This window comes from Theobroma cacao, chromosome 8 (genome assembly GCF_000208745.1).
Source record: "Theobroma cacao cultivar B97-61/B2 chromosome 8, Criollo_cocoa_genome_V2, whole genome shotgun sequence".
Classification (NCBI taxonomy): domain Eukaryota; kingdom Viridiplantae; phylum Streptophyta; class Magnoliopsida; order Malvales; family Malvaceae; genus Theobroma; species Theobroma cacao.
In genome coordinates this window covers 2,436,689-2,460,052 of record NC_030857.1, presented here as the reverse complement: position 1 = coordinate 2,460,052, position 23,364 = coordinate 2,436,689, and the positions used below count along the sequence as shown (strand labels likewise).

Below are 23,364 nucleotides of genomic sequence, written 5' to 3'. Positions count from 1 at the left end.
ATTAATATTTTATGTCTGCACAATGCATCATTTAATAAGTTAATGTCCTCAAATGAATCATGCCTACGATATGCTATGTCCATAGGAATTACTAATTAGTATTGGGTTTGACGATAGCTAATTTTTATTATGAGTAAGGGTTTATTTGGAGATGGATAAAAATTAAAATTTATTTAAATATGATAACAGGTTAGGGGTTCGATTGAAAATTTTCATAATTTAAAGACTTGTTTTGCTATTAAGCCGAACAAAAACAACAACGAGCCCATGTGGGAGACAAACACAAACAGTCAGCTAATGTGAGGACCCCACCACCGACACTTCAATCCCCCTTTTTTTTTCTTTCTTTTCCTTTTTCTCAAATTTTAATTTTCCCTCCTTTTATTGTGTTTTTGGCCTTTGCGGCTTACATACACTCACACCCGTCGCCCTCCTCTGCACCGCACTTAAATATTGCGCCATCCCTCATCAGTCCCTGCTCCTCCCAACCTCTTTTTTTTAAAATCTCTTTCTCTCTTTGTCTTCCTTTCACATTCACTGCACCAACAAACTGAGACCCAAAAAAGGAGTCTCTCGTTTTATTTTTTATTTTTTTTATACTCCCAGAATGCCGCTTAACTTGGCGGTGGCACTGTTTTGTGCCACAGCTTCTCTTTTCGCCATTGCCGGTGCTGACGATCCCTACAGGTTCTTCAACTGGAATGTTACTTACGGTGACATCTACCCTCTCGGCGTCCGTCAAACGGTGAGCCTTCAATCATCTGATGATTGGTTTTGACTGATCTGTGTGAAAATGATGCTCATGTTGATGGTAGTCACCTTTTTTTTTTCCAGGGTATTCTCATCAATGGGCAATTCCCAGGCCCTGATATCCACTCTGTTACCAATGACAATCTCATTATCAACGTGTTTAACAGCTTAGACGAGCCTTTTCTCCTTTCCTGGTAAGATCCGATCACCCCGTTGTTCTCTCCACAAAGATTTTGTGCAACCTTTTTACCCGCCCTTTCTTGAAAAAGATGAACCTACCCCATCGTTATTCACTTATTGCTCCCTGCCGTATGGGGACAAGTTTGTAATCTACTGGCATTCTTCGGACAACCATCAGCCATAGTCGGTCGCTAAACAGTTTTTTTTTTTTTTTTCTTTCCTTCCTCTGAGATTGCTTTAGATTTGTGATTAAAAGAATGTCTGATCGGCCTGGCTGAGTCACGTTACTTTCTTCCGTACCATTATTGTCTTCTTTTCTGCATTGTTAAACGTGAACGCTGGAGAAAACATCCATGTGCTTGATGTCATGGTAGATCTGGCTTTAACAGACCCGATTCATTTCATTTCTTAATAATACAGAATACCAGTGTTATTTTTCTAAAAAAAAAGATTGTCCGCCAAATTGGGGCTCCAATTTGCACTGTTTGTCGTGGTATTAGATGAGCACATGAGTATCATTATCAGTGTTTTAGCATAACTGAGCAAGTCCTCTGCTTTGCTGTAATGGGAAAGCGACTTATCCATGATTGAGATAGGCAGGAAGTTAGCTGTTGAATTAATTGGAAAAGTTTGAATGGCCATTAATCTACCTCATTTAAACCCACTAATAATCCATGATCCAAGTGGTCTATTTTTTGATTAGCTGTCTCCCACCCATGGGAGATATGGGGAGATGCTCTGGCGGGTTAGGAATTTTGGGATAGAGATCTGGACTCAGAAAAGAAAGATATTAGTAGTATCTTTTATATTTTGTTAGCTCGGAAGCAATTTTGTCTGCCCGGAACTTACTTTCCGCATTTTCCTTTTATAAAAATCCGAGGCTATAAATGTTTTTGCCTTGGATAAATGAATTCATTAATGAACTTTGCAACTAAAACGTCAGACACTAAATCAAGTACTATTGGACTATACTAGTAGTTTTCATTTGTTAACTTCTGTCAAAACGGTACATGTAGGAACGGGATCCAGCAGAGGAGGAATTCTTATGAAGATGGTGTATACGGAACAACATGCCCTATTCCACCAGGGAAGAACTTCACATACATTCTTCAGGTCAAGGATCAGATAGGGAGCTTCTATTACTTCCCCTCTCTTGCATTCCACAAGGCTGCTGGTGGTTTCGGAGGGATCAGGATCCTCAGCCGACCACGGATTCCGGTCCCCTTCCCGGATCCTGCTGGGGATTACACTGTTCTTATTGGAGATTGGTACAAGTCCAACCACACGGTAATCATCCCACCGGTTTTCCAAAACCTTGGTGTATTTAAATTTGATTGCTTTTTTAGGTGGCACTGATTTGGAAAAATGCATGCTATTTATATCTGTGGGGTATACAAAAACATAGTGGGATCGCTGCTTTTCTGGGGATTGTAAATGTGTCGGTAATGTAACAGAGTGGGATGGGCATTATTTGACTATTTGATGCTATGGCTTTCGTGCCTTTTGACAGCTGGATTTGCTGTCCGGCCTTTTCTGTTGTCATTTCCTGCTGAGTTGGAGAACTGGGGAGTTTATTTTGAATTGAAAGCAGCACGTTTTAAATGATTATCTGAAAAAGGCATTTGCTTTTCCTGTTATGCATTACGTATTTCCAAATGGAGTATCATTCTCGATTATCCAAAAGCATTAGGTGGTTCTTGCTTGTCATGCAAGTATTCATCAATCATCATGTGGCTTTGCCATCTGGGCCACTGCGCGTCTGCAGAGGTTCCTAAATTCTGTTGTTAATCAATTTGTAGTTGAACTAATGATTCTAACTGATTTTATTGATGTCTGATATAGTTTAGTCCGGCTAATAAGAAACTAAAATGTACTTGTGCAGGATTTGAGGGCTCATCTAGATCTTGGTAAGAAGCTACCTTTCCCTGATGGAATCCTTATCAATGGTCGTGGACCTGGCGGTGCCTCCTTCAATGTTGAACAAGGTATATACAGTCAATCTAGTATTCAAAATCTAATCTTTCTACATTTTCTTTTTAGTATTTTCTTCTTTTCGGAAAAGAAAGAAAGAACAATGTGATTCAAGCCTAAGCATGTTCTCTATCATCTATTGCAGGAAAAACCTACAGACTTAGGATATCAAATGTTGGATTGCAAAATTCTCTCAATTTCCGCATCCAAAACCACAAGTTGAAGTTGGTAGAAGTAGAGGGAACACACACTCTGCAAACTACCTACTCATCGATAGACATTCACGTTGGCCAATCATCCTCTGTTTTATTTACAGCTGATCAGCCTGCACAAGACTATTACATTGTAGTCTCCACTCGCTTCACCAACCCGGTCCTCACCACTACAGCAACTCTTCGCTATAGCAATTCCGCTGGCCCTGTCTCTGGTCCTCCTCCTGGTGGACCCACCATCCAAATTGACTGGTCTTTGAACCAGGCCCGCTCTATCAGGTATTTTCTCAATCAACGCGTGACAAGCTGCACAAGCCTTCTGGAAAACGACATGTTATTAATATTATGTGTTCAAATCTAATTATTCACTTGTTCCTGTTTCAGGACTAACCTTACAGCAAGTGGACCAAGGCCTAACCCACAGGGGTCATACCACTACGGTCTCATTAACACAACCAGAACCATCAGGCTTGCAAATTCTGCCGGGCAAGTCAATGGCAAGCAAAGATATGCAGTTAACAGTGTTTCCTTTGTTCCTGCGGACACTCCTCTGAAACTTGCCGACTATTTCAAGATCGGAGGAGTTTTTCGCGTTGGAAGCATATCCGATAATCCTTATGGCGGAGGGATATACCTTGATACTTCAGTTATGAATGCAGACTACAGGGCTTTCATTGAGATTGTATTCCAGAACGATGAGGACATTGTACAGAGCTGGCATCTTGATGGATACTCTTTCTTTGTCGTCGGGTAAGCACATCATTTTACTTGAACAATCCAAAAAACGTGCTTGGAACTGAACTGATATACTTGGTTTCTGAACCATTTTGAAAATGCAGTATGGACGGAGGGCAATGGACAGCAGCTAGTAGGAATCAATACAACCTCCGTGATGCAATTTCACGTTGCACCACTCAGGTAACAAATTAACATCTTTCTTCATTTATCTCGTCAACCAGGAACAACAGAATTGTAACATTTCATACGTTGCGAATGCAGGTGTATCCAAAGTCATGGACCGCCATTTATGTGGCCCTTGATAATGTAGGAATGTGGAACTTGAGGTCTGAGTTTTGGGCAAGACAGTACCTCGGACAACAGTTTTATCTGCGTGTATACACAGACTCAACTTCACTCAGGGATGAATACCCGATCCCTAAGAATGCACTTCTCTGCGGTAGGGCAAGCGGCCGAAGCACCCGACCCCTGTGAGCCAGGATAGAATCAAGGATCCAAGAGTTGGGTAGAGAAAACCTGTCCAGCTTAGGTGGATAAAGATTGAATACTAGAGTTTTGCCTTCTGATCTTGTTGTTTAGCGCATCAATGGTGCTATTGCGAAGTGCCTAGTATTTATGAGTTAGAACTCTAAGTTACTAGACCTCAGCTCGAGGTCGCATTCTTTCTTACTATAGATTTGTATTCCCATTTGTATTGTCCAAGTTTTCATACCATTAATCCTTATTATTATTATTACATATTTAGTCATCATTGTTATGTTTGTTAATCAAAGTCTTGCATTGTAGTACTGCTTTCAGATTCAAGGCCCATGGGAAACAAAACCCATGTTGAAAGAGCAGTCTTGAATCGGAATGAAACCAGTTCTCAATTTCCAAGAGAATGTATCAACTCTCAAGGATTCAAACTTTCCCAAAAGATTAAAAATTTAGTTCGTCAACATTAAATAAAAGCTTTAGTAGTGTATTTTGAATTCTGAATTTGTACGAGTAAAATGATGTGTGTGATATATATAGGGATAAGAGACACATCACCAGGTCAAATGGTATAAGGTCAATTCTGAATCTTATTTAGTAAGTTAATTTTTTTGATTGAAATAGTATGAGAGCCAACCTTATATTCATGAGGTTACGAGTTTGATCTCTTGTGAAATCCTTGGGTTCTTAAGAGAGAGATTAGATGGAGATTCCAGTGTCGTGGGATGCACCAACAATGCACTCTCCATACAAGAAAATAGTAAGAAGTGGGAAACACGCCTGGAGACCGAATGATAATAGTTTAAAAGAAAAATCAAGTTAATAATATTTAATCGTAATTGTATTATAATCGAACAATATTGTAACTGCATAATAATTTAATCAAATTGATTTAATCTATATTCTATATAGAGGTTAACAAGTAGAATTGATCTTTTTATTTCTTCCATTATCAATTGGCTATTGCAAATCAGATGATAGCTAGAGCAAAATCTTGGTGGAAATAATACTTTGTTAGATAGTGACCTTTATTTTAGTGCTTAGTTCTGCCTTTTTTCAAATTGGCTATAAAGTAAAATCAAATTCAAGAAAAAAAAAGTAAAGAGTTATAAAAAATAGTATTGATAGTTTAAATGGTGTTCAACTTTTATTTCTAAATCATACAAGATTATTTATTATTTTTGTATCTGAATATGTTATTAATTTGTGAAAGTGAAAAATAAATTAATAAAAAATAACACAACCCCAGATTACCTTATGGGATTAAGCTAGGACCATTTGATTTTGGGTCCAAATTGCGGGTCATGCAGAAACTTCATGGGCCTATTGGGCTAACCTTGAAGAAACTTGGGTTGGACTCAAAGCCCAAAAAAGGGCCTAACCCACTTACTCCCACAATCTCCCTCTTCTCAGTAATTCGCGAGAGTTCCGCCCACACCCTGCCGATACAAATTGCATAAAACCATAGGAATCCCCTCAAATCATGCTTATTACTCATCTTAAGGATTCTCCAATCATATAATCCCACGTGTAACTCTGACCAGCCAATATGTATTAGTCAAACCAGTCAACCAATCCTGCGGATATAAGAAAAAGAACGCAAAAACCCTTGTAAGACATTTTATAAGTATCACTCTGTTTATAGTGGAGCAAAGCAAAGCCCTTCGAGCCTGAGGAAAAACCCTGCTTCTGTTTTCTGTTCTCGGCGGGATCCAAACCTCAAATTATCTAAATCACGGTTAAGATCAGGTAATAAGCTAGTCATTTCGAGGATTCCTAGGGTTTCTGACACCTGTCGTTTTTATTTCCTTTTTTCGCTGTTATGTTACTGTTTTTTCCTTTTAGAAGTTTTTTTGTGTTAGTTTCTTAGTGAAATGAGGGAAATGAAGTGAAAATGCTGAACATAGCATTTTTCCGGCTCATTATACAAATTTAGGGTTTATTAAGCAGCATTTTGGATTCGATTGTTTTTAGATGTGTTTCGTTTTATGTTGTTGGATTAGAGATATTTATTGTTTTTTCTTGATTCAGGGCTTCATTTGTGCACCAAGGCTCAAACTAGTATTTTCCATGGCGGTGCGTTTTTTGCCCATTACGTCTTATTTTTAGTTTGATAGCTTTGTTTTGTTTTATTTTATTTTTTGTTCTGTTTCTTATGAAGTTTTGCTTTGGCGTATGCTTTGCTTGGTAAATGTGATAGATTGAAAAAATTCTTAAAGATGACGCTAGTGAAGAGAAGGGGGAGCGTGCCCGAATGGTAAGTAGTTATAATTCATATGTCTAACGCTGATAATCTGGTTTAAAGGAAAAATAAAATAACATATGTCCTTGTTTGGAATTCTGTGATTATACTTTTTAGGCATTCTTGCTATTTTGGGCATCTTATTTTCAATAACACATGCATGCTCTCTATTATTTTCAGGCATCATTTGTTGGGGCAATTGCAATTACTGACTTGGTTAAGACAACCCTCGGACCAAAGGGAATGGTAAACTTTTCCCATTGTGTTCATAAATTCAAAGACTCTAGTAACAGTTGTAATTCTCTACTTTAAATCTTGACTTTCTTGTTGGTGAAATTATCTGGCAGGATAAAATTTTACAGTCAACAGGCAGAGGACATGAAGTCACTGTTACAAATGATGGAGCTACCATCTTGAAGTCCCTGCATATTGACAACCCAGCTGCAAAAGTCTTAATCGGTATCCTTGTAATTGTTTTCATTTTCTTAACTACTCTTTATGAGTAACATGGTTGTTTTTTTGTCAACATTTTTAAAAGTTGCATGGGTGTTGAATGTTTTTTGGTGCACAAGACTATATGATGGAAGTGTTAATGGTTCAGTTAGCTGTGCTAACAGCATTGATGAATTTTGTGTGGAAATAGCTTTTATATTATTAGATAATAATCCTTAATACAAAGTTCAGACATCTCAAAAGTTCAAGATGATGAAGTTGGTGATGGGACGACTTCTGTTGTTGTTTTGGCTGGAGAGCTTTTAAGGGAGGCGGAAAAGCTAGTGGCTACCAAGATTCACCCCATGACTATAATATCAGGTTCTTTTGGCCTCAATAGTACATTGCTTGTTCTTATTCTTCTTGTATGCTGCTCAGTATCTTCTTTTTTTCTTTCACTGACTGGTGCATATATGTTTTGAGGCTTCTATGTGGTATTATTGCAAAGGCATTAAACTGCTAGAAAAGTATACTTTGTTATCTATTTTCCATATAACTATAGCATTAATGAAGGAGTCAGGGCATGCTAGCCTTGTGATTCTTTTGTGTAATATTTTCTGACTTGCATCTATCATAAAAACTTAAAAGGAATTGCATTTAAATATGAACCTGAGAAATAACTTTTAAATATTAATGCTTCTCTCTCTTTACTCCTGATAGGAGTAAATTTTTCATAAGTACAATTTCTATGTTATTTGTTCAAATTTTTATTGTGAATTTAATACCAGTTCAATTGCATATTTATCTAGAATATCTAGCGTTTATTTTGTTGGTGTGCCAATTGCCAAATAAGTTGTGTTTCCACAGTTTATAACAATGTGTGCGGGTTTTATAGGTTATCGGATGGCAGCTGAATGTGCTCGTGATGCATTGTTGCAGAGGGTTGTGGATAACAAAGAGAATGCAGGTGATGATTGCTGGCTATGAGTACATTTGTTTTCTTTGTGTATGCATTGTATGAAAACTCTATCTGTTGTATTCGTTGCACTTGTTGATTCCTCATTGAACTAGATTATATTAATGTGTTTGACTTAATAAAATCTGTAATTGACTAGTTCCTGCCATTAGGATTTGTCTTTACCCTATTATAGTTGTTTCTTAAGTGTGTGGTATTTCTGAATTTGCAGAGAAATTCAAGACAGACTTAATGAAAATTGCAATGACCACTTTGAGTTCCAAAATTCTCTCTCAGGATAAGGAGCATTTTGCACAACTAGCTGTGGATGCTGTTATGAGGTTAAAGGTGATAATTTTTCTGCATCTAACATTTTAAGATTAAGGATAAGTGTTTAAATGCTGTTGGGTTTGGGAATTATGTTGTTCTGAAGCTGTTCTTGCTTATGGAATGATTTTGTTGAGAATTCCCCTTTCCTCTGTTTTATTGCTTTAATTGAATTTCTTTTTCCATTTTTCCTAATTGACTTTGTATGACATGCTGTTTGAAACTGCAGGGGAGCACAAATTTAGAGGCCATCCAAATTATCAAGAAGCCTGGAGGATCTTTGAAGGATTCTTTCTTAGATGAAGGGTGAGCTCTTCTGAGCTTCTTGTCCCCTACAATAGTTTTGTGGTGGGATCAGCTGGGTCCCTAGTACATCACCCTTTTCCTAGTTCCCCTGTATTCTGCAAAAGTTTTGCTCCCAGCTTATCACTATTATTCTCATAGATAACCAATGTTTGATATATCCAAATACTGTGAGAAGGAAGGATACAATCAGCATCATTTTGTTGCAGACTTTGGTGCATTGTTTCTTATTCTGTCATTGAATGGTTCAAGGTATCACTTTGGAATTTTTATTAATTTAGACATAGAATTTTATGCTTTCAGATTCATTCTTGACAAGAAGATAGGTGTTGGACAACCAAAAAGAATAGAGAATGCTAAGATTTTGGTGGCAAATACTGCAATGGATACGGATAAAGTGAAGATATATGGTGCACGTGTCCGTGTGGATTCAATGTCTAAGGTTGCTGAAATTGAAGGGGCTGAGAAGGAAAAGATGAGAGAAAAGGTGCAAAAGATCATAGCACATGGGATTAACTGCTTTGTTAACAGGCAGTTGATTTACAATTTTCCTGAAGAACTCTTCGCAGATGCAGGCATACTTGCAATCGAGCATGCTGATTTTGATGGGATAGAGCGTCTGGCTTTGGTAACAGGTGGTGATATTGCTTCAACCTTTGACAACCCAGAGTCAGTTAAGCTTGGACATTGCAAGCTTATTGAAGAAATTATGATTGGTGAGGACAAGTTGATCCACTTTTCTGGTGTTGAAATGGGTCAGGCTTGCACAATTGTGTTGAGAGGTGCAAGGTATGGTATTTCAGTATTTCCTTTAGTTGTTCTCCTCACTTGATATGTTAGCAATCTCCATGACATGCTACTGTTTATGGCAGCCATCATGTGCTTGATGAAGCTGAAAGGTCTCTGCATGATGCCTTGTGTGTGCTGTCTCAGACAGTCAATGATACTAGGGTATTGCTTGGAGGTGGATGGCCTGAGATGATAATGGCAAAGGAAGTGGATGAACTGGCTCGGAAGACTCCTGGGAAGAAGTCTCATGCCATTGAAGCTTTCTCGCGGGCACTTGTGGCCATCCCAACAATTATTGCTGACAATGCTGGTCTGGACAGTGCCGAATTGATAGCTCAGCTTCGTGCAGAGCACCACAAAGAAGGATGCAATGCAGGGATTGATGTCATCACTGGATCTGTAAGTGCTGAAACTGAGTTATTTTAAAATTAAAATAGATTTCTTTGTATTTATTGTTTATGGTTATGGCTACATATTTGCTTCTTTGGCCACTCTGTCAAATATGTCCAGTCAGTAATTTCTTGTTACATCTTAAAAGATATTACACTTGGATTATAATACATATGGCTGCTTAACGTAGTTACAGACTATGATTTGTACATTAATTTTTTGTTAAGATATTTGATTTATTGGGGGTGTCAATCTAATGTTATAGATTCACATACTATATGGTTTATGGCCTATTTGGTAGACAAGACAGGTTATGATTGTATACAACCAAACAACATGGAGACCTTATAATTTTTATTCCTTGCTGTGACGAATTGCATGATTCAACTTTTAACAGGTAGGAGATATGGCTGAGCTAGGAATCTCTGAATCCTTCAAAGTCAAGCAAGCTGTGTTGCTCTCTGCAACCGAGGCTGCTGAGATGATTCTTAGGGTTGACGAAATCATCACCTGTGCTCCAAGGAGGAGAGAAGACAGAATGTGAAGATGACCCATGGTCGTCGAGGGCACATTTGTTGTAATGGACAAGTATCTTGGCATTTGCTCGTTGATGTTGCTGCAGTATGGTTGAATTCTAGAACTGAAGTTTTGCGGCTTGTTTAATTTTTGACTGAAACTCTTCTCAAAAAATTGAAACTAATGTCTTTCTGATTTGGTAATCATATTATTAATGATTAATTTTCTATAGCTGGTTGAGGTGCATCTTTTACCTTTTCTGTTTCTGTTATACTTACTTGTCGTTGAAAAAAATACAAGATTGTAAAGAACCGGAAGCTATCGTACCAATAAAATAAACTACTCAAATATTCCCCAGCAAACATAAAGAAGGCCTTGTATTATTTCATCCTCGATCAGCAGTTTATGATCTCATGTTCACAGTTTAGGAACTTTTACCTGAGTTGCTTGGAGAATTAGTTACAGAACTCTCAGACAATGATCTAAACCCCAAATAAACTAAGAAAGTAGAGGCGTCCAAGCCAAGGAAGCTAAAGTATGTTTATTTGACGAATCTAGTTCATTTATAGTGAGGAAGCTAAACGATGGAGGTGAACATAGCCGGACAGCACAGCTCGATTTCTTTCTTTCGCCTTTACCTGATATATGACCCTGCAGATTACGTCTCCAACATTAGATCTCCACTCTTTTCAAATGTGACACTCGAGTTTTAGCATTGACTTCAAGTGTTGCACAGAAAAAGGATGCAGTATAACAAACAAAATTGTACCTCAAGCCTTTAAGCCACATCTCAGTGACCAAAGTTTCACCAGGATACACATGTAAAAGGAATCGTCCGGATATGTTTTTGATCATGTCTGGGTCTCCCTTGCAAATGCATTTGATGATTGCCCGAACTGCGAACCCAAGGGTGCACAATCCATGCAAAATTGGCCGCGAGAATCTTTGAACATGGGTTAACAAAGAATAAATCAGTATAAAGCTTAGGGTGCAAATAGCTGTGTCAGAACTGGAAACCAAATTTTTCCATGAAATGCAAGCATAGCCTCAAGATAAGAACAAGTAAGCATGATTAGCCTGTGGTAACAGCTTTGCAGTGAAGTTGTGCACTAACCCTGCGACTTTTGCAAACATAGGATCTGAATGCAGAGGATTATAGTCACCAGATAACCTATACAATAATGCCTGCCAAAGCAGAAAATAGAAGTTCAAAACTCGTGGAGAAGCTTGTTTTCAAAAAGCATCTCATGGCCATTCAAGAGAGAAGCTGATATCAAACTACCCCACAGCATAAATTATATGGACGAAAAGAGGTTATAATTGGATAGCACGTATTTTCTTTCAAAGGCAATGGAAAAGCTATTAGGAATTAAATCAGGATATCAATGCTACATGCCTGAGATGATTGGGTACAATCCTCAAATATTGCAAAAGGTACACTTTCCGGGATTTTCATAGCGGGAGCCGGGTTGGCTGGATAGTTCGAGTATGTAAAAGGCTGAGATGGATCTGAGAAGCCACCAGCACCTCGCAGAAAGACAGTTGTCCTAAAAAATCATTTCTAGATTAATTAACAACCACAGCATGACAGTTTTAGATCAGATAATGTAAAGGAGGACTCACCGATTCATGCTTAATAGTTCACCAGACTCTTTCTCATAACTTTTGGTTTCAATCTCAAGTATTGCTGCTTTACCTTAATATTTCAAAGGAATGGAAAAAGCTATCAAGATCAATGCTTGAAACAGATCACAATTATTATGAAAATATACATGAAAATATTTCTTCCCTTTCAATTTTATTTTTTACAGTTTTTCCAGATGCTAACAAAACAAGGAAGCAAGCAACATCCAACTTCTTTGTGCTTATTATACTCAAAAGTTTACTTTACAATACAGAGTTACAGACACATTCATCAAAGTCAAGACTGCCAAAGCAGCAGACTTATACTGCCACAGAACAACTCGACTTAATCGTCTCTATTTAGAAACATTCCACCTGAAATTTTAGTTGACAGCACTTCAGGTAATGAGTACAAACCTTTATCATGCAATCCTGCAAGACTAACTTTATTTCGTATCTGCAAAAAAGGTTTAATAATAATAAGAATTAATTACAGTAGTAAACAGCAGTTGAAAGAGAGATTCAAAACAATTGACTTCCGCTAGAAGACAACTTTTACATCCCAATGGTTTATAAGCATACAGCATCAAATTTATGTACCAGATGGTCTTCATAAGAATCAAGAAGAAATTCTCAACCTAGAATAGTCAGATATGCGGGATTCTGACCAATTTAACTTTGATATCAACCCAAACATATACAATCCAGAGATAACCACATTCACTCCTATTATACACAACTCCAGGTTGGCAGTACTATGGACTTACCCTGGCATTTGAAGGAAGCGGCTTGTGTACTTCTATGTATTGTTGTCCATGCAACAGTAGACGTGGTTCAAACCTGTTAATAACAAAAACACAAACAGTTCAAGAGTTCATCCTATGAAGCTTTAAACAAATTGTAAAATGCTTTTAATAAATCGAACAGAAAATGAGTTTGTAAGCTAGAAAGACAGTATTTTGCGGCGCCCTGGGGGGGTGGGGGGCGGTGTTGCAACTTAGAACTTACGTCAAGCCAGGAAGATCCAAACCATCTGGCAGAGATTCAAGTGAAAATAAAGCAGAAAATGTTGGCAAAACCTGAGAAGCAGGAAATAGGAAGGTTAGTTTATCCATAAGTAAACTTACAAGCAACCTCCACCGGCTCCCACGAGGTAAATACAAAAACTTCTTTTTACTCAAACCTCAGTTTGGATTAACAATTTTGAACATATTAGGCATCCCATTTGCAGTTCAAATCAGCATTCAGGGATCGAAATGCAATTCAATATTCACCCGTAGCAAACACTAGTTACGCTAGATCACAATAACAAACCATATATACACATTTTCCAATTAAAGAATCATGACCGGAACATTAGTTTTAACAGAACCAACTGATAGATAACCTTGATAAACTGCTGTCCATTTTCATGGTGAACATATTTAAGTTCATCGGTATCAACAGCGTCCCGTCCACATGCTCCAACACCCAAGGCATAGACAGCTACATCTCTGTATCCAAGCAAACATATCATTGTCATACAAATTACATAACCACTTTAAGTTCTTCACACAGGGCAGGGGCAGTACCTTTCAGTGTAGGTATATGTTGTCTGCGACAAAAATTAGGATAATAATCAGGTAGCGGAGTCAAAGAGCAAAACAAGAAGTCAAGAACCGGAATTTTCATATAAGCCCAAGAAAAGGAAAAGAAGAGATACCTCTGGGAATTTGTGAGAAAGAAGGAGCTGCGGATTGCAAGCCGAACTAACCGCCATAGCTAGCAAGCAGAATCAGATTGCAGCGAAGCTGACGATGTCCGATAGTCAATCCCAATTAAACCGTCAAATCAAACGAATCCGATACAGTGAATATTGAGGATCAAAATTTGGATAGAAGCTGAAAAAGAAAATGATAAACTAATGAAGCAGAGGATAAAATCATCACCGGACACGAAATGGAGACTATAAAGGGCAGTTTGGTCTTGGCACAGTGGGCCCGTGTTGTTTTACTTGTTTTGAGCGTTCAAGTAATCGAGTTTTGTCTGGTCTGGTTCGGGGTCTCGGCGTTGTGACGGTATCTTAGTGTTTGAAACTAGAATTAATCCACTTACCAGATCAGCTGTTTAGGATTATATTAACATTTTAATTTTTATGTAGGGTATTATGTTTCTTAAAATAACTGAAATCGCTGAAATTATAATAAAAAATAAAAAATAATCAAAATTGATTTATGTGGATAATTCTAATATTTATATTTTTTAAAAAATAGTAATTTAAATATATTATTAATGATAAATTTTTAATAAAGTCGATTATAAATTTTAAATATTAAAAAATCGAAATAATTAAACAAATTATTCATCTTAATCCATTAATAGAAATTAAAAAATTAAATTAAATTAATTCAAAATTCGATCTATTATGTCGATTTAAATGGAAATATAACATTTTACATAATATTTGGTTGGTTTTGGGCTTTAAAGGTCTATTGGACCATGGATGTGGTTGGCTTTTCTCTTTTTTGTGGATTTTTGGTTGAGTGATTTCGACGGTCAAGGTTATGCATAGAAGTTAGTTACTATGAGTATTTGGCTTTGTTGGGCCATGGTTGAATCATGGTCTTCTCTTCCGATCCTGTTCGAACTCATCTAAACTAAACCACTTCGTTTAGTGACTGCCGCCACGGCGAGTGAGAGAACCAAGAGCAGTTCGAAAATGTCCAACGATACCGAACCCGCGCAGGTTAGCTCAGTAGCAGCGGAGAGCCACGCCGGTGACTGCGACGCTGAGATGCAGCTTCTCGAAGGCGCCGTTCGGCCCTTGCCTTATCATGTCGTCAAGGAACTTTTGTCTGTCGGGGTAATCATATCTTTTGATTTTTACTGTCAAATCACCTATTCCAAATCCTTTTATATTATTGCGTTAACATTTGAATTTGATAAAGTAAGTCAAAATCAATCAAATTTGGTGTTTGTTTCAGGTTTGTGCGAGATGCGTCCTTCGGCTATTTGGTATCGAGGAGCATATTTATTGTCATTCCTCGTTTTCACAATCGATGCTCGGCTCAATTCTAGAAGAAGAAACTTCTTTTAAATCAGAAGTTGAGTTTCAATTCTGCAGCGTATGCTTAGGTGTATTGCAGTTCAGTTATTGCGATGATGGCGAAGAAACGGTGGTAAAAAAGGAGAGTGCAAAGGACATGGCTTTAAGCATTGCGGAGTTAGTGAAGCAAGAAGGGCATCAAATTGATGGATTCTCGCTAGAAGTTTCTGTTCCACCGCTTATCTTGGAAAACGAATCTTCGCTTTTGTAAGACTTGTTTTTGCTCTCTTTGGTGGATTTTATTTAGAGTTTCTTTTTGGCCTTTTTGGGTTTTTGCCTGTGCATTAATAGAAAGCACTGAAGATGATGATTTCTTTTCCTTTTTTGGTCAAAATTTTGTAGGTCACATATGAAAAAGAAATATGAATCAGAGCCTTGGTTTCAAGAAAGGTTGTTGCTTTCCAAATGCCATTCTGTTAAGGATGTTCTGAAATTTGCTATAACAAAACCCCTTGAAACATTGTTGGTAAGTATAATTTGCTTGTAACTGGTTTGATGTTTCTGTTTAGACTGGTTGGAATCACTCATTAAGGTGGCGTAGTAAGAAGATCATTGATTTTATGTTAATAGAGAGCATATAAAATCAATTGGTTATATTAATACTAAATTAAATTAAAGTTTTGCAGGGTGTTAAAGCTAGTGCAAGCTCCTTTCGAATTCGTTTGACTTACACTCACAAAAGGGCATCAAAAAAGGTTCAGAACTCTGTTGAGAGGAATCAGGAATGCAAAAGGCGAAAAACAGGTATTTGAGATCTATTGAAACAGATACCAAAGAACTTGGTTGCATCTAGAAGGTCATTGTGTTCAACCAAGTTCATTTATTGATGCAGGCACTGAGAATGCGTTGCACAATGTTAATGATGAATCGGTGATTGCTGACAAAGATTGTTCTGGTTATTCTACCATTGAAACAAATTCTGTCACTGGAATATTTTCCAATGGCGTGCAAGATCAAGAAACTTCTGAACACTTTGAATCCCCCATAGAGAAGGTTGTCTATTAAAATTTTTTCTGGCTCAGTTTCTTTGCTTGCAAAAGTTTTTACTAGTCTGAACTTGAAAATTCAACTTTGTGTTTTATCATGATGTTTCTTAGTACTTAGTTTGGTATTTTGCCTTTTTAGGTCAGTGAACCTTGCCACTTGGTATACGTTTGCTGCAGGACACATATTTACCTATGTGGTCGATATCTGAAGGTAAGCTAATACATTAGAATCTCCTTCAATTGCCTTCACGAAATAACCAAAAAATATAATACACTTGGAATTATTGAGATTTTGAGCAATCCTTAGAGTCTGGCTTGTTTACAATGTATGCTAAGCTCCTTTTATTGCAGTACTCAAGAAATGTGAGTCAAACACGCTGGATAATTGATGAGGAAAGGATGGGAGAGGCATCTGTTGAGGTATTAGCTACTCCTATGTTTTTCTGTATTGTCCAGATGAGGTTATTCTTCATATGTAATAATACGTGGAAACTTAAACAATTTTATTTGTTTGCTCTTTAGGAGATAATAGGTAGCAACATTCTTCCTATATGTCAGGGAGATAATTACAAGTTTCATGCTGCTGGCAGAGAAGATATTGATGTAATGATTTTCTGCGTTATTGATTGCTTGTTTAAACTCAATGAATGTTGTGCTCATCTATGGAACCTATTGCAGGTTCGGATGTTGGGTTCAGGTAGGCCTTTTCTGCTTGAGATACAAAATGCCCGCCAAGTCCCATCAGAGCTGATTGTTAAGGAAATGGAATCAAAGATAAATGGCTTGGAGAATAAATTAGTGAGTTCTAATACCATTTTCATGCTCATGTGCGTGTGCAAGCACCCATTTGTGTATCAAATGATTTAGAATTAGTTGCACATAACATATTCTTGCAGGTTGGAGTTAAAAATCTTAAAGTGGTTGGCAGCCAGGGTTGGGCACTGATGCATGAAGGAGAAGCTGAGAAGCAGGTGGTTTTGTCTTTTATAATTCTCTTATCATTTGGATAGAAATATGAAGTTCAAATAAAATTAGACCTGGATTAGACCTAGATTTAAGACGTCCTATTTCATGCAGAAGCAATATTGTGCATTAGTGTGGATTTCTCGTCCGCTTGAGGATGAAGACATGCAAACCATATCTTTGCTCAATGACATGGTTAGCTGTTCTGTGAAATTTAATTTTTCTTTTCCATGATGTATGTAGAGTGTGTACTATAATAAACCATTCTATTTGGTAAGTATTCTCTCTCTGTTGTTATGCAGAAAATTCTGCAAAGGACCCCAATACGGGTGCTTCACCGTCGAAGTCCATTGGAACGTGAGAAAATTATACATTGGTTGGCACCTTTCCATTATACATCTTAGCTCCACATTCTGGTCTATGTTCAAAATTCAAAATGCTTAACCCTGTTTCCATTTTCCATTTTAAATCCCATATAGGATGAAGATTGAGAGGATTGCTGGAAGCTCTCAATATTTTCTTTTGCATCTCTGCACCCAGGTAAGAAATTTAATTCTCACTTGAACATGGCGGCATTCTCCGCCATTTCACATTTTATTCTCACCCAGGATGGCCTCTACTAATTTAGTACCCCATGCTGTATATCACTATGTGCAAGAAAGGAGCTAGCATGGGTGCTTTTTTAGCTTGATAAAAGCCTAGTTTCTTGTGTTTATTGTGGGGGAAGATGTAATGCACTTATATATTTGGAATGCAGGCTGGAACTTATATTAAGGAATTTGTTCACGGTGATCTTGGGCGTACACAGCCAAGGTACTACACTAAACTGAAAATGATATGGTTGCACTATCAAGTTCTTGTGGATAGTGAAAAAGCTTCAACTATTGTTTGAAGACTGTTCTCACTTTTTCTTAGGATTCAAACTAGTTTCTCTATCATTTATTGTTAGCAGAAGCAAATACCACACTAAATAGTTTAAATGCAATAAAGCTTTGAGCCTTTGACCTTAGATGTATTTGTCATAATGTATGTATGCTTGCAGTCTCATGGAAATCTAACTGAGTCCTCTCTTTCGCAGTGTTGGATCAATTCTAGGATGCAGAGCAGAGATACTGCAGCTGGATGTTACAGACGTGAAAATGGATTGTTTTGTGACTGAATGAGGCATACACACTTCCATACCCCTTTAACATATATGATACTAAAAGTTTTGAGTTGGAAGATTGCCCGGTGAGCTTTGCATTGTCTAACAGTTGGCATTAATCTTTGCACTTTCTTGGGCGGTCAGCTTCTTGGAAACGATCTTGTGGTTTCACTTTGTTGTTAAAAGTTTTGGAAGACGTTCTAATGTAAATCATCTCGAGTGATTAAGAAAAATATATAAAAAAAAAATAAAAATAAAAAGAAAAAGAAAAGAATCCTCTTCTGAGGTGAAGAGGATTCTAGTCACCCTCCTCCTTATTGGGCTATTTGGAGTTGGGTCAATGTGGGTCCATATCATGGTAATTTGCATAACCACCTTGTTTTCAGCCTAACCTTCGGCATTGTAGGGATTTGGCTGAATGGGCTAGCTCGGTTCATTTCTTTGTAAATGGTAACCTCTGGTTTTAGCTACCTGGGTCAGGGCGGTCCATGTCATAGTAAAACATATCTTGGAAACTCATGGTTAAGGTATTACATAAGTATCATTGGGTCAGTTTCATGTGCGGACACGGCCCATATGCAGTAATACAAATTGTTTTGTCAAGTTGAGACTACTCTGGTAAAAGAAGGTATAATATTTAAAAAAAGTTTAAGTTATTTAAAAATATATAAATAAATTATTTTTAAATTTTTATTTTAAATCAAATAAATTTTTATAATTAATAATTAATTAAATTAAAATATTATTCATCATTTTATATTATATAATGTTCAATATGTTAACATATCGTAATTGATAAGAATATTATATGTTAACATATTATAATTAATGATACCATAACATGTTAATTTAACTTATGTAAATATAAAATAATAAATAATAATTTAACTAATAATAATTAATTAATTATAAAAAATTATTTGATTCAAAATAAAAATATAAAAATTAAATAATAACAAAATAAATGTTTATGTAAATTTTTTAAAACATTTTAAAAGTTTATTTCGACATTATGCCAAAAAACGAAAACAATGGTTTTAGCTGAGGCCTATATCTTAGAAATTGGACAAACAACCAATGGTTTTAAGTTTTAACCACCGGGCCAGCACGGCCCATGTCATGGTAAAAAAGATTTATTGTAAATTGTAATCAATAATTTCTTCTTGCTGAAGGGAACTAAAATAAAATTTTGTAAAGAAAAATAAGTATGCAATGGAATTCTTCCCGGCGGGCATGTTGATTATATCATTCATATCCTCCTTCCATCGCTAGAAGCTACTCAACCCAAGATGCACCCAACATCTTTGCCATGAAACCAAATCGCTCAGCAGCTTCATCAATCTGCATCACGGAAAGCCAAGGCCCACGTTGCATGGACTAGCAATGGATACAAAACTTCAAAAGGGCGGACGAAAAGAAATGAAATTAAATGCTTACCATTTTCTGCGTTGGGCGTCCGGCTCCATGTCCAGCCTTACATTCAATGCGGCCGATAATTGGGTTGGTCTGGGGGCTCTTCTCTAAGCTCGTGCACAGAACATATTGCATTGTCTGAGAAAGAAAGTGGATCAGCGTTACACATAGCTAAACTATAGGAGCAAAGCAATGAAGGAGAGAGAATATGTTTGGGGAGCTTCAGGGTTTTGATATGCAGATGTGTCAAATATATGAGAACTGGATGATTCAAGGACTCACTGCCAATAATTTCAACGAGTGTAATGGCACAACTCGGTCATCGTGATCAGCAGTCAATAGCATAGTAGGCGGGTACTGCAATGGCTGACCAGGATGCTGTTCCCATGGTCTTCGTACATTATGTAGTGGTGAGTACCTTGCAAAAGAATAATTTAAATTCAAAAATTGTGCCCAATACCTAAGCTTCATAAGCAGTAAATATGCTGTAGTCCATCTGATTTTAGAATGCCCTGGTTGGTGAAGACCACCTTTTTACCATACATGCTCGACATCAGATAATTGCTAATATGCCTGATTTATATAACTGTGTTACAAAGCTAGAGATATGAATAAAAAAAAAGTTTTCATAAAATAGAAATTTGCTCACTTGATTAGCCAGTGAAACTCTTCCTCCTTGTCCGAACAGCCATAATCAGATGTCCATGCATGGCCTTCAAAGCAGAACCTTGATCAACATATAATACTAAAATAAATACTCCAACGAACCAAAAAATGTAGATCAAACTAACCAATGGTGAACTTGTGAAATCGCAGCATGTCCATCACACCAACATGAGCCAAAGCACAACCAAAAAGATCAGGTCTCTGCCGAAAACAAAATAGCTCAACTATGAACAAAGTACAATAATGATGAAGGATGAAAAAAATAAAAATAAATAAAAGAGAGAAAATCAATCATTCAAATTTCAGTGCACCTGGTTTATGCAAGCCCCAATGAGAAGCCCACCATTACTTGCACCTTCAATACACAACTTTTTGGACTGAGTGTAGCCAGCAGATATAAGATACTCAGCAGCAGAAATAAAGTCATCAAAGCAATTTTGCTTATTGGAAAGAGCACCAGCCTTATGCCATTCCTCTCCATATTCTCCACCACCACGAATGTTGGCAATGCAGATAAAAGCACCCAGATGCCTTGTAAGTACAATACGACTCACACTAAATGTGGGTGTGAGACTAATGTTAAATCCACCATATCCATACAACAAACAGGGGTGTGATCCATCCAAATTAACATTCTTCTTGCCCACAATGAACATAGGGATCTTGGTACCATCCTTACTTTGCGCAAATACCTAGAATGAAATAAAAAGAATAAGGGAACATACTAAACGCACACCATCAGAAGTCTGAAGTCACCAAATTCCAAAAAAGAATCACACCTGAGTGACTTCATACTCTGAGCGATCAAATCCTGGCACAGTAATTTCACGGAATATCTTCATATCTGGAACCTCAGTGCCAATGTTGCACTGATATACAATACCGGGAGTAAGAAAGCTGGTAAAACCAATAAAAGCAACACTGTCTTTCCGCCGTGCTGAAATCCCATAAACAGACCCAATGTCAATTGGCAACTGATGCAGCAGCAATCCTGTTTTCAAATCCCTTATTTGCAGCACATACTTCACATCACTTAGGTAACTAATAATCATTTGATTAACATTGACAGCATATGCTGATTCAAGCACATCTTTTTCAGCCTCTGGGATCACATCAATCCAGTTACTTGGTTCCTTCAGATCTACCCGGACTAGTTTATATTTGGGGGCGTCTTTATTGGTAAGGAAAGTAAAAACTGTGTCATCATTTGCAATGGCTTGATACTGTGCATCAAATTGATCTATTAACTTAACAAACGGGAGAGGGCCATTTTTTTTCCTGAAACCTTCAAGACCTTCAGGAAGTGAGGACATGTCACAGTAGTATAGTTTATTGACAGGGTCACAACTCTCCCCAATAGACAGGAGAAGATACTGCACAAGACAATTTAAAAAAAAAAAAATGAGAAAATACAAAGTTTGCTCTCTCCTGACATGTGATCTCCAGGCTCTTTTTCAGTTAGCATAGTGAAGTAGTAGCTCCATTAATTGTGATATAAGTTAAAAGAGTTGCTTAATGTTACTACCACAACACCAATAAAGGACATGAAATCTAGAACGTCATCAAGTTGTACCTACATTCCCATTCCCCATACATGGCATCAACTTACCTTTCCATCATCTGTAACACTGCCATCAATCAAGTGCTTAGGATTTTCAGGATCTCTCCAGCATAAAATATCTTCAGATTGATCCGTACCGAGAAAATGATAGTATAGCTCATGATTAAGGTTAGAATCAGTCTCTGTCCCAGCATCTATATTTCCTCCCTCTCTACATGATAACAATACCATCAACATATTCTCAATTTTCAAAATCTAAAAAGGCTTTTACTCTCATTAAAACATCATTTTTACTTACTTGGGTGCTGGATAACGACTATAGAAAAACCCTTTGCTATCATGGGTCCAACTTATACCCGAAAACTTCACCTGTGAGCAAAATGAAAAAGAACATCAAGCTCAATGCTCATTAAACAAACCAACTAATTAATACATTCATAGTTCAACTAGCTCACCCATGATAAAGTATCAGGCTCAGCTGACTTATCCTCAACTCGCATAACTTTAATGGTCACCCAATCACTGCCACTGGAACTAAGCGCATAAGCCAAGTACTTAGCATCCTCACTCACAGACGGCGTGCTCAACGACACTGTTCCATCCTCACTGAGCGTGTTGGGGTCAAGCAAAACCTCTGCTTCTCCTTCCAAACTATCCTGAAAAAAACCCAACAACAGGTCAGCTCTTGAATCCTTACAAATTAAAAAAAAAAAAATTGAATAAGATTCTTGGATCACAGACCTGAACATAAAGGACATTTTGGGCTTGGAGTCCAGTGTTGTGGAAGTAGAAATACTTGTTGTTTTGCTTGAATGGGACATCGTAACGCGGGTGATCAAAAAGCTTGGTAATTTCGTCGCGAAGCTTATCCCTTGCTTCGCATTTTTCAAGCACCGATTCAGTTAATTTCACCTGTTTCTGAACAAACTCCTTCACTTCCTCAGCATCAGGATCTTCAAGCCTACAAGTTCAAAACAATTAAATCTCAATTTTCAACAAAACAAAAGTAATATGAGGGTAATTAAAAAAAAAAAAAGAAAGAAGATTACCATCGATAAGGGTCCGCAACCTTAACGCCATGGTAATCGTCGACGACAGAGTCGTCTCTGCGAGCAATTGGGTAGTCTAACGGCTCTTTCAAGGCAGAAAGCGAACCCATGAATCTAGCAGTCGAACGAACTGACGGCTGCCGCAGCTTAGAAAAAGGGTTGTGGTAGAGGCAGCTCTTCGGCCCAGCTGAGACTTTTGCTAATAGATTGGGACCGACGTTTCCCAGTCGGCCCGTCATGCGTGGAAGATTAATAAGGACAGCGTGGCTTGCGTGTAAAATCATCAAATAAATATCGAAAAAAGAAAAGAAAAAAAGCACAAGACAAGTGGTCTAGGTGACTACCAATACACGGACTTTCCTAGTTTCCTTCGAATTTTTGGCCATACAAATTTCTCAAAGGTGGTTGCTTTGGGGGATCTTCTTGGGTTTAAGTGCTGCCATTTTGGCTTAACATGTCGCCATTTTTCTACAGCTAGTAGTAATTCTTTTACTCTTGTTATTCCTTTTCTTTATTCTCGATTTCGTTTTCCTTATTCCATTTGACAAGCTAAACGTAAACTAATTGGGTTTAACTGTCTATTCAAGCCGAAATT

The 23,364-nt window shown here is 37.4% G+C and overlaps 5 protein-coding genes across 6 annotated transcripts; 3 read left to right on the top strand and 2 right to left on the bottom strand.

The window, feature by feature from the left end:
• LOC18591654 (L-ascorbate oxidase homolog) lies at window positions 418-4,618 on the top strand. The gene is made up of 8 exons (XM_007017893.2): window positions 418-745; window positions 835-944; window positions 1,947-2,217; window positions 2,813-2,915; window positions 3,047-3,392; window positions 3,498-3,863; window positions 3,953-4,031; window positions 4,113-4,618. The coding sequence occupies exons 1-8, from the start codon at window positions 608-610 to the stop codon at window positions 4,323-4,325; spliced, it is 1,626 nt and encodes a 541-aa protein (XP_007017955.2). The 5' UTR covers window positions 418-607; the 3' UTR covers window positions 4,326-4,618.
• On the top strand, window positions 5,958-10,525 carry LOC18591653 (T-complex protein 1 subunit beta). The gene is made up of 12 exons (XM_007017891.2): window positions 5,958-6,074; window positions 6,357-6,401; window positions 6,526-6,582; window positions 6,748-6,813; window positions 6,915-7,026; window positions 7,252-7,380; window positions 7,895-7,966; window positions 8,187-8,302; window positions 8,511-8,587; window positions 8,888-9,373; window positions 9,457-9,772; window positions 10,161-10,525. The coding sequence occupies exons 2-12, from the start codon at window positions 6,396-6,398 to the stop codon at window positions 10,305-10,307; spliced, it is 1,584 nt and encodes a 527-aa protein (XP_007017953.2). The 5' UTR covers window positions 5,958-6,074; window positions 6,357-6,395; the 3' UTR covers window positions 10,308-10,525.
• Window positions 10,630-13,922, bottom strand: LOC18591652 (enoyl-CoA hydratase 2, peroxisomal). The gene is made up of 11 exons (XM_018125847.1): window positions 13,605-13,922; window positions 13,474-13,496; window positions 13,290-13,395; window positions 12,911-12,981; window positions 12,670-12,742; window positions 12,320-12,359; window positions 11,903-11,975; window positions 11,676-11,826; window positions 11,394-11,464; window positions 11,049-11,222; window positions 10,630-10,930 (listed from the first exon to the last, which is right to left on the bottom strand). Exons 1-11 carry the CDS (start codon window positions 13,659-13,661, stop codon window positions 10,843-10,845), a joined length of 927 nt encoding a protein of 308 aa, XP_017981336.1. The 5' UTR covers window positions 13,662-13,922; the 3' UTR covers window positions 10,630-10,842.
• Window positions 14,410-18,290, top strand: LOC18591651 (putative tRNA pseudouridine synthase Pus10). 2 transcript variants are annotated; one of them, XR_001929063.1, is made up of 15 exons: window positions 14,410-14,744; window positions 14,866-15,194; window positions 15,330-15,453; window positions 15,614-15,731; window positions 15,820-15,980; window positions 16,113-16,184; window positions 16,325-16,393; window positions 16,496-16,576; window positions 16,652-16,771; window positions 16,870-16,944; window positions 17,051-17,131; window positions 17,239-17,293; window positions 17,416-17,476; window positions 17,694-17,749; window positions 18,015-18,155. XR_001929063.1 is itself a non-coding variant. In XM_007017884.2 (15 exons), exons 1-15 carry the CDS (start codon window positions 14,601-14,603, stop codon window positions 18,097-18,099), a joined length of 1,650 nt encoding a protein of 549 aa, XP_007017946.2. In that variant the 5' UTR covers window positions 14,410-14,600; the 3' UTR covers window positions 18,100-18,290. The 2 variants fall into 2 exon arrangements, 1 of the variants encoding a protein (XP_007017946.2); XM_007017884.2 differs by having other exon boundaries at window positions 17,239-17,312; window positions 18,015-18,290.
• On the bottom strand, window positions 19,116-23,049 carry LOC18591650 (prolyl endopeptidase). Its single transcript, XM_007017883.2, has 12 exons — window positions 22,770-23,049; window positions 22,462-22,681; window positions 22,176-22,376; window positions 22,019-22,089; window positions 21,769-21,931; window positions 20,939-21,532; window positions 20,471-20,851; window positions 20,285-20,360; window positions 20,143-20,206; window positions 19,776-19,911; window positions 19,518-19,631; window positions 19,116-19,421 (listed from the first exon to the last, which is right to left on the bottom strand). The coding sequence occupies exons 1-12, from the start codon at window positions 23,006-23,008 to the stop codon at window positions 19,356-19,358; spliced, it is 2,325 nt and encodes a 774-aa protein (XP_007017945.2). The 5' UTR covers window positions 23,009-23,049; the 3' UTR covers window positions 19,116-19,355.